Genomic DNA, 10,887 nt, shown 5'->3' with positions numbered 1-10,887 from the left:
TCTTTTTCATATTCTCATTTTGCCTAGAAATCTAGAAGTAGTTTAAGAACTTTAGATGAGCATCCCATATCTTTGAGATGTAATTTTTTTTCTCTTGCCATCCCTTTTTCTAGTTTATCATATGATCATTTTGCATGAACATGCTTAGCATGGACAATGAGCACAAGTACTCTCACATACATGCTCAACTTGTGCTACTTTCGACAATGGTTGGCCAAAGTACAAAAAAACCATAATTTTGAATCACTATTTGCATTCATTGAACAAAATAACCTAGTCCACATCGTGTCCTTGTAAAGATAGTTGTGTGAAGGGATATCCACCTCATGCAACATATCTCAAATCCAATCATGTTGCAAATACTTATTATTTACAAGAAGTAGAGGGAATCTTCTAGACCCTTAGTTGTTATCCATTGACATATTAAAAAAGTGTCCCAACCACAAGGACCATGATTTGATAGCAATTAGATGTGATCTATCCAAACTTTGCACACATTCATCATATAGCGTAGATAATGTGTCTAGACATGTGCAAACATGTTATGGTCAAAAGTGTAACCATGATCATGAACTCATCCTTAGGATGAACATGGTGCTATGGATCCAAAGCATTAATATCAGCCATCATTTCCATCCAATCATAGCTTTCCAATGGGATTTCTAAAAATACAATCATGTAATATCATTCATTATCAAAGTCACCTCAAACGAGAGTTTTAAGCAACCAAGTATTTCAAGAATCATGCTAATACAAGACTACAAGCTCTCTCTTCTTGTGGAAAGATGAGAATATTCATACAAACAAAATTGAATGACCAAACATATGCTCAAAGAAGCATTGAATGCAACTACAACTTTAGCTCATGTTGCATGAGTATTAGCACCCCATATTGCTCAAAAGAAAAAACCATTACCAACAAATGTGTTGACTCGATGCCCAAATCATTTTAGTTATGTTCTTGTATACATACCAAAGAAGTCTCCACTTTTGGAACATGAAAGCATTGTATGCTATATGCCAAGTATTTTGATGGAAGCTTTAAACATGATGTATATATACATCACGAAGTGCAATTGGACAACAAATTGTTTTCAAGCACACTATATAGCATCTACATTTGCACCATCCTCATGCAATGATCCTCATGCAATGATATGCAGCCATACACAACGATATTCTCATATATGAGAAGGCAGTGGCTTCTTTGGTGCTTGCATATTATCTGATGACAAATTTTCTTTTTCCTTAAGTTATGTAGTATTCACAATTTTGGTTGGCATATTGTAGTTCTGTTGCTCAACATCCACTTATGCATTGGGCTTTTGCACGACATTTTTCTTGAAGGAACAACATTTGTAAGTGGAGGATGCAACCCTAAGTCTAGGCATTCATATGACACATGCCCAAATTTAAGGCATGCAAAACATGCACTAATGCATCCCATATTTCACATTTAAAAACTTGCTATTGTACTCAACATTTTCAACCTTGATAGCTAGGGCTTGCAGTTTTTGTCTATGTGTATCCCACAAAACAAAAATCTAATTTAGATTCTTAATGGCCTAAGTGGATGCACAACCTTGCCCAAGCTTGGCAGAATACCCAAAACTTGAGAGAGAGAGAGAGAGAGAGAGAGAGAGAGAGAGGGTGGGTGTGTGTTGGGGCCCGAGGGGGAGGGGGGCATATATTTTAAGAAGTGTATGTGTGAGAGTTCATGCCCGCACATATGCATGTCAGAGGTAAATTTAAAATTGAAAGGTGGGAATCGGGATTCGAGATGACACTAAACCTAAGCTTTGGTCGAGCCTTATCACAGAGAGCTTTTGAAGTTGAAGTATTTTATGAAGCACGAAGGTGAGGCGGCCAGCCGCGTAACGCGTTTACGGCAGCACGCGCACAAACTTTTGACTACAAAAACCGGTCAGCGATGAGCAAAATTTGAAGCCCTAAATTCTAATGTCTGTGGGTGTTTCGGCTCTGACGGCACGAAGGCCCACTAGCACTGATACAATAACACAGTCCCGTGATCTGTCACGTCGGGCGTAACGTGCCATCGGGCAACGGCAAATGCTTCTGACTTCCAAGGCCGGCCCCCGTTCATCGCCTCAATATCCTCCTGCTTATTTGCATAGGCGTTACTGACCCACACGTCTGTATATGGATATAGGACTTCGTATCCTGCTCTGCTGTGAGCACTGAGCAATTGCAATTCTTTGCAATGCGTGATCACCGAGACCAGGCTTAATGTCACTTCAACTTGATGTGATCCCGGATATTCTTTAATTTATGATCAGATGTGATTGATCATCTGTGCACGTCTGAGGAGAGCAGGCTTTATCTGCCGCGCCACACACACACACACACACTCTCTCTCTCTCTCTCTCTCTCTCTCTGTCTGACTTTCTCTCTCGCTGCGTTTTAAAGGTGTGCTCCTCCAAGAGATCTTTGCCCTATCCCTAGAGGAAGCGCTGGTCATCTCCTGATCATCAAGGTTTCCCTGCCCCCCTTCATTCAGACCAAGAGATCTTTGCTCCATCCCTAGAAGCGCACGCACACAAGCTGCTGCTGTCCTGATTGATCAGTTGTTGATTAACAAAGACCTAGCCAAATTGTATGGCGCAGATCATGATCAGGCCGCGGATCATGCGTGATAGGCGGCAGCATGGGGCCCGAGCGGCGACGATCGACATGATGTATACGATCTGGATGTTCATATTGATGAAATGGGCGCTAATGCAATCGGCAACAGCAAATTCTTGCATTAACGGCGGCGGAGGCGGGGAGCTGCAGCTGAGGTTCTACGCAGAGACGTGCCCGGAGGTGGAGAGGGTGGTGGAGGAGAGGATCGCGTACTGGAGCTCCCTGGACCCCACCACGCCAGCCCCTGTGCTGCGCCTCTTCTTCCACGATTGCTTCGTGCAGGGCTGCGATGGCTCCGTGCTCCTCAACTCCACTAGCACTCAAGCCGAGAAGGACGCCGCCATCAACTTCAGCATTGGCGACTTCTTCGTTCTCGATGACATCAAAGCTAGGCTCGAGAAGATGTGCCCCAACACTGTCTCCTGCGCCGACATTATTGCTCTGGCCGCCGTCTACTCCATCAAACAGGTACACTCTCAGATCTCTCTACATTCTGAAGCCCAACTTAGGAAAGCATCATGGCCACATGACACTCGAAAATCGGGGGGTAAGGTGTTATTAAAGACGAAGCCCTGCGAAACATGGTAAGGTGTCGTCGGTCGAGCATATGGGTGTACATAAGGTGAGAAAGAGAGAGATATATATATATATCTGCACTTGCATAGATATAACCAACATATACTTATAACGAATATGGCCAAGTTTCTCTATAAGTACAAAATCTAATTCTTACATATAGTTTGGAAGCTTATATATCAAAACCCTTGATAGCTAGTTGATTTCAATGTTACACATAATTAAAATTAATAGCACTAGTAAAAAAGTACCATTTTTAACACCTTAGAATTAAGGAAAAAGGCCCCATGTTAGGCATCAAATCTGAAGGCTACATGATTGAAGTTATATTACATTCAAGGTTAGTATCTATCTATGTATATTTAGCAAGATCCGAGCTTGATGCAAGTCTTGAAAACAACCATTCAGTATAATTACTAATTCACAATCTCTGATTGTGATTGGGCATATGATAATATGATCTTAGGCTGGAGGTCCTTTGTACAAGATTGAATTGGGCAGACGGGATTCCTTGACATCTTATGCACAAAGCTCCCAAACCTTTCTCCCTGCCTTCAACCTCACTGTGGATGGCCTTCTAGAGAACTTTCAACAAGTTGGGCTAAACAAGGTGGACTTGGTAGCCCTCTCTGGTAAGTAATGCAATTAGTAGATATATTGTATCATTGAAATATCATATGGTTGTGAAGTTTGTGAAGTTTTTGGTAATCTCTCTTACTTGTAAGATTCAGGTGGTATTGGCTTTTGTAAATGAAAATAGTAGCTCATCATCTTGTAGAAAGAGAAATGCACAACCTTGTAGCTCATCACATTGTAAAAAGAGAAATGTATAGACTTGTTCAAGGCACTATAGCAAGGCCATGCCTACACACCAACTTTAGCTAACTTTTATATAAAACATGTCTACATGTAATCAAGACGGTCATGTAAATTATTGCTTTTATCCATAGGAACTATAGCAACCAATAAACCAAATGCCATTGCATTTTCATATTTCTATATGGATTTCAATGTTAGAACTCTCAATGGATCAATAAGGTTCATAATTTGGTCATTAGGAGGACCATCCTTGTCACTAAAACGACAATTTTCATGCTTAGAGTATCATGCAAGCTGTTTGTCGTGTGAGCCATTTCTTTAACTTTTTGTCATGTGAGCCATTTCTTTAACTTTTCTCCACACAAGTTTGACTTGGATGTATTACCAAAAAGGAGGGATTGATGAATGCTACCTTTTGCACAATCAGGAGCATCCATAAGAAACACTATGAAAATTTTGGGCTAAAACATGGGTCCTTTAGGGGGTTTGACTCACTCTATCCCTTTAAAAATGGGGCCATGATGAAAGTATTGCAAACAAATCCCAAATTTGTTAAGCCTTAGATATTTAGAATATACTCTTCGAGCTCTTTCTATTGATCTATAACACACTATGAGACTTCATTTTTTTTTAAAAAAAATCCAAATTTGATGCGACACCTTGTGTGGGATCACATCAATTTGGAATCTTTTGAAATATGAAGAATCTAATAGCATCTTATAGATCAATGAAGAGATCTTGAAGAGTGCATTCTAAATATTCTAGATTTGACAAATTTGAATTTTGTTTGCAAAAATTCCACCATGGACTTATTTTTTTGAGGAGAGTGAATCAAACCCCTTGAAGGGCCTTTTTTTAACTCTAAATATTTCCTATTGGATGTCATGTATGATCAATTCATGGAACGAAATGTCATTATCTCTTATCTACTTTAGGCAAGAAGGGACTATCATTTATTTTTTTATGTAACTTTTGAAACTATCAAATCTCAAGCCTTAGTTAGATGTCAAGTGGGTTAGCATTCATCAAATTTATTTTTCAATGGAAATATATGCAGTTCTATCAAATAAAATAAATTGATAGTTGTTTAGTGAGATTAATATGTATATATTGATTAAGAAGTTTTTGTCACAATAATCATAAGCTTAAAACCACATAAGGAGCTTAGAAAAGCATGCCAAGGCACATCAACACCATTCAATAACTTTTTGTAAATGACTACAAGGTATTATATGTATGTTATCTTATTATCTCAAGTCATTATAATATGTAATAAGATGGAAATGTGCTTATATATAAATAATTATTCCATTTTTGGTTTTTAACCATTGGATAAAGACACCTCAGAGGTTGATAGCAATAAAATGTATTTTGCTTCTTTGTGATATAAATTCATTCCCAAGTGTTGTTATGTAGGTGTCTTTCTTACAAACATTGATATTCACTTTGGGTATAATGCTTGTAATGCAGGAGCTCACACTATTGGACAAGGTCATTGTGCTAGCATAAGCAACCGCATTTATCCCAACATTGACAAGACTTACCATAAAGGTTATGGTGCTGAGCTTCTAGCCAATTGCACAGACAATGGTGCACTCAAACCTCCCAATTTTGACTCAAATGTTCAATTCTTCAATGACCAACTAAGTTCCTTAATTTTTGACAATAAGTACTTCAAGGGTTTGCAACAAGGCTATGGTGCATTTACCTCAGATGTTTCTCTTTTATTGGATTCTAGAACCAAGCCACTTGTTGATAAGTTTGCAAAAGATCAAAATGCTTTCTTCAAGCAATTTGGTAGATCATTAAGGAAAATGGGAAAGATAGGAGTTCTAACAGGCACCCAAGGCCAAATTCGTAAGCAATGTTGGATCAGAAACTCTCAGAATGCAGACTTTGCCTTCAACCCTGTTTATTGATGAGTAAATCACTCGTATGTTGTGTTCAAGACTAAGCACATTCTCTCCTTGATTAAGGTTTGATGTAAGAAAATAAAAGACTACTTCTATATTTAAAAATGATGATATTTGATGTATCAAAGCCCTTCTCTTTTCAAAACAATCATAATGTATACATAAAGCTAAATGTTTTGTATGGCTTAGTAATTAAGCATTATTTCTTATATATGAGGAAGATTTTTACTTTTTGCTATATTGACAACATGTTAAGGATAGTTTCTATTATTTTTATGTAGTAAGTGGTTTATCATGTATGGATGAGTGTTTGGTGTCAAAGTTGTAAACTTGTTAATCCTAAACCCATTGTGCTCCAAAATCCCCAAAACTAACTTTGTAGTGAGTCAAAATGTAATGTGAAGTACGTAAGTCCATGCCATATGGGTTGATGTATCACTTATAGGCTATGTTGAGGTTTTCGTGTGATATCCATGATAATCGAAAATGGCACGTGTTAGTGAAATAAATTTGAAACCTTACTAGTTGTTGAAAAAGTCATTTTCGATGGATGCTATCAATTTGATCATGATGAAAATATGTCTTTACAAGTTGGTTATGCAATGTATGGCGTATTATAGTAGGTTGTAGAAGAGGTAGGAGAGTCTTGATTTTGTTTTCTCATTAGCATGTACACACGCACACGCACACGCACACACACATGTAACTATTGTCTATTAAATCTTACATGATTTTTCATTTTGTGCAATATATTTTTTATTTCAACAATCTAATTGCATTCTAAATATGTGATTACCTCTTTGATTTTTTAATAAGTCACTCTTGAGCTACAAAGCAGATTTTGAATTATTGTCCTTTAAAACACATATTAGATCTAAAGCTAAATTGTTGAAGTATCAAATGGAGCAAATGCTTGATTGTAGTAGAAGGATCTCAAATTTACTTTTAAGAACATTGAGAAAGCGAGGCTAACAAAGATCCATGGCACATGCATTATTATTATGACTCTTTTTTTTCTCCCCATGATTTGATATTGTAAATGCAAGACAATGTGTATGTGTGTGTCTAATATCAAATGCCTAACATATTACCTCTAGTGGTATTTATATGTTAGATATTGATAAGTAGAACTTCATCATGACCAATCTATGCCATGATTATAGCTTCTCGTTCTATTCATTCCATGCTTGACCATAGAAAGTTAATGTGACTTATTGTCATTGTTTTATCTTTTATAAAACACTTGCATGCATAATGAAAGTTCGTAGAAATGATCATATGCTATGGCAATAGGGTAGTACAAATCAAAACCATAAATTTGGGAGGGCAAAAAAGTGTGGCTACTCACGAGCATTGATCCAAAAATGCTTTTATTTCAATTGCAATAGGTGGCATCACACACACACGCGCGTGCGCGCGTGCACGCACGCACGCACACACACTACAAGACCCTCAACCTAATAGAGATACTCAGTAGGATCTCAGTCACTATCACCTAAGATAGGAGCTAGCCACCACACTTCTTTAACAAACTCAAATACCTTATTTCTATTTTGTGATGCCTCATGAGGGACATTATTAGATGATATCCATCTACTATTAATGTAGCAATCTAGGTATTATTTGTTGGATGATTATTTTGTATTCCACCTTTTGTTGTACTCTTTAGATAGTCATTGACATTGCTTTCATCCATTATGTATCACTTAACACACATTTTTCAAGAACATGTTTGTTACATATTGGGTTTCGTAGTTCAACTTTGGTAATTTAAAGGCATTATATTTCATACTTCTTTCTCTCCCAAAGGGTGACAAAACTAGGATGTCAAATCTTTTGCTTTCATTGAGGGCACATTATATGCAATAGTGCACATTGATATTGAGGAGGAGACTTTAAATAAGATTCTAAGAATGGAGTGGCAAAGAAGGCGGGGTTGGTGCCAAGAGAGTGAATGTTTCGGAGATGGTGAAAGAAAACAAAATAGAAAAGAAATGAGGAAGTGAAAATGTATTAAACACAACAACATATATTGGAGTATCCTAGCCTTCAGGCATTGATGATGACAAAGTTATAATTACACTCTTTTCAAACCACCCAAAACCATTAAACATTGATGTTTCCAAATGTGGATAAAACTTCCATATAATTTCTATCATGATATAGATTGTTTATTATTCTTGTAACCTTTATATTATGGGCTTAGGAAAAAGAGAATTAGAAATATGATTTAGGTCTATAAGTAATTAGAGATGCCTTAGAAACTATTAGCAAAAGAAAGTCTGTCAAGCAAGGAAAGAAAAAACTCCAAGTGAATGCTTTTCATGTGTTTTAAACACAAAAATTAAAAAAATGCAAAAGCTTAAATACATGCATGAGGGAGGTGCTCACTCATATAAGGGGAGAAATTGTACCCATTCTCTTGTCATTACTTGTCTTCTATTTCTTTCTTATTCTCTTATCTTTTCTCAAATTTTGATGATTAATTGTAAAAGTACAACTAAGGTGGATAGCATATCTAGTCTTGTAAGGATGAAAGCATGAATATGCATCTCTACATGAAGCAACTTGACAATCTAGTTATGAAAGTATTCTATTTTGAGATTTCAATGTGCAATTGTAATGCATGAACTTATAAGGACTACAATCAAAAGCACAAATATCCAATATTTTTTTTGCAATTGAATATGCCTATTATCACAAAGCACCTTTAAACTTGTTTACATTAAAATAATAGTCAAATTATACCTTAACAGAGAGTTACATTCTTGTCTCTTTGCATTGTGTTTATAGTTCCATTTGATAGATATATTTGCATAAAAATTTTCAACTTGTGTGATAGCCTTTGTGATATAAAATCTACATTGAACATATCATTTTTATATATAATAACCTTTCAATGTAATACACCGATTATATCTTATATCTAAGGAGGCTAATGATTTGTTGACCCTTCTAAATACATATATCAATCGTATGTGTTTATCATCTTGTATGCTCATTTTGGCCGTCTTTATTCTCAATAAGGTCATGGTATTAACTTTAGCGTGTACCTTAAGATACATATGCTTACATAAACATAGGTGGATTGTTTCAACGACTTGCACAACTAAATTTGATATGCATAACTTGCCTTAAGGAAGATGTTCTCAACAACAAAAAGAAGAAACATATGCTTATGTATGTGCTACAAAATATTAATAAAAAACAATTAGCTATACAACATGGTATATTGTCGTATGTTGGATTCTTGGGTATTTTCCACATTACCCTTAAGTAAATACACTTTCTAGATAGGTAAAGATACAACCTTAATAATACTTAAGAACTTTATATCCAAAGAAGAATAATCCTCGTTGGAAATGCTCAAATTTAATGTCTAAAAAACCAAAATTAACTTATAGATAAATTATTGCCCCTGTAAAATAGTTTTAAAATCAAAAGAAAAAGAAAATCAACTACTACTCCAAATGACAATGAAGGTGGCATGAAGATGGAGGATAGTCAAATGGGAGAAAAAAGTATGGATCACCATGACATGATTATGTTGTTGCAATCTCGTAATAATAACCCCTCATTAACTCTATGATATAACTTTAATGATGTTAGAAATAACATTAATCGGGTGAAACTTGCTATGTCAGTCAACCCAGAGGGGTTTTCGTGTATTTGGGGGGGTTGGCTAATTCTTTTCCTTTAGTAGATAATCACCCAGCCCACTAGGTATAGAGAAAACCTAGTGGGCTTAAAACCTTAGAAAATCTAGTATACATAGAGAACCTCGATTGCATTTCTCACATTTTCTTCTAAGCGAGTCTCTTTGGGGAGTGCATCCTTCTTGGGTAAATAACTCTCTTACGAGATAACCCCAAGAGTACCTCATACAATGAGTGGATGGTTTTGAGAATCTTTACATAGGGATACTTACAAACAAGGAACCAAAGTGTGTGCAAATAGGATCAGATTACCTATTCTAGTGAGAGTAAGAGGTAATCCTTGGTCGTTTGACATTCTTGATTCTTATTTTTGAACAAATATTAGTGCAATCACAAAGTGCATTATATCTTGGGTATTTGGTCCTTTTATGGGCCGTACATATAATATATATGAAGCATTGGATTAGAGAATAGAGATTGAATATGTGTGAAATTTTAAAATGAATAAATGTCCTATCTTGGGCAATGTTAATTTATGGTATGGTTATTGTTTGATGCTATTTGGACTATGTTGTCCATAATGGGCAAAATTAGTTTACTAGCACTTGTTTGTAATTAGTTTAAATATGTGCTTTAATATTATGTTCATTATTGATAAGCTGTGTTTATGAATGTTCATGCGGTATAAAAGCTATTAATATTCACATTGTTATTGCATGTTTACTTATCTTTTTCATAATTCTTGCATATCATCACTCACGTGCATCATGTATTTATTAAAAGTACACTTAAGATTTATTAATTTTTTAAATTGTGTCACCAAAATGAATAGTATTTATGAATTTTATATAGTTGTTGATGATATAAGAATAGCATTCACATGTGAATGTATATCTTTTATTTTTACTTTCACTTATTTTTTGCTAAAGAATAAAAATTAAATGATTGATTGTTTCATGACTTGTTATGTAGTTCATTTGTTTATTTTTATTTTTATTTGTTCCATGGATTATTTCATGTTTTACTTGCTTGTTTGTGTTATTCTACTGTAAAGATTTATAGTAACTCAAGTAGCCACTAACATTATAGAGTAGTGATCATTGATCACCTCCATGTGTATTGCACTATCCAAGAATACAAGGATACTAATTCCCCAATTTTTGAAGACTACCAATGCTTCTTTCTTTGACTAGTATAATATAAAGTCAAGTCCTACTAGCAAAAAAGTCACCGATGATAGAGTGGCAATTTGGTGTAAACCTTTCAGGTGGATACATGCA

The 10,887-nt window shown here is 35.6% G+C and overlaps 1 protein-coding gene across 1 annotated transcript; it reads left to right on the top strand.

Moving 5' to 3' along the window:
• The first annotated feature begins 1,969 nt into the window (after positions 1-1,969).
• On the top strand, positions 1,970-6,078 carry LOC148025370 (peroxidase 63-like). The gene is made up of 3 exons (XM_087692435.1): positions 1,970-3,111; positions 3,686-3,851; positions 5,509-6,078. The coding sequence occupies exons 1-3, from the start codon at positions 2,617-2,619 to the stop codon at positions 5,955-5,957; spliced, it is 1,110 nt and encodes a 369-aa protein (XP_087548561.1). The 5' UTR covers positions 1,970-2,616; the 3' UTR covers positions 5,958-6,078.
• The last annotated feature ends 4,809 nt before the right edge of the window (positions 6,079-10,887 follow it).

Source organism: Lygodium microphyllum, chromosome 14 (genome assembly GCF_053477565.2).
Source record: "Lygodium microphyllum isolate KBCC chromosome 14, Lygodium_microphyllum_v1.1.10, whole genome shotgun sequence".
Lineage (NCBI taxonomy): Eukaryota > Viridiplantae > Streptophyta > Polypodiopsida > Schizaeales > Lygodiaceae > Lygodium > Lygodium microphyllum.
This window is presented reverse-complemented; position numbering and strand designations above follow the sequence as displayed.

Coding starts and splice junctions, on each gene's coding strand:
- LOC148025370 (XM_087692435.1), top strand. CDS start 2,617: ATGGCGCAGATCATGATCAGGCCGCGGATCATGCGTGATAGGCGGCAG. Junction 3,112..3,685: donor CCGTCTACTCCATCAAACAG/GTACACTCTCAG, acceptor ATATGATCTTAG/GCTGGAGGTCCTTTGTACAA. Junction 3,852..5,508: donor GGACTTGGTAGCCCTCTCTG/GTAAGTAATGCA, acceptor CTTGTAATGCAG/GAGCTCACACTATTGGACAA.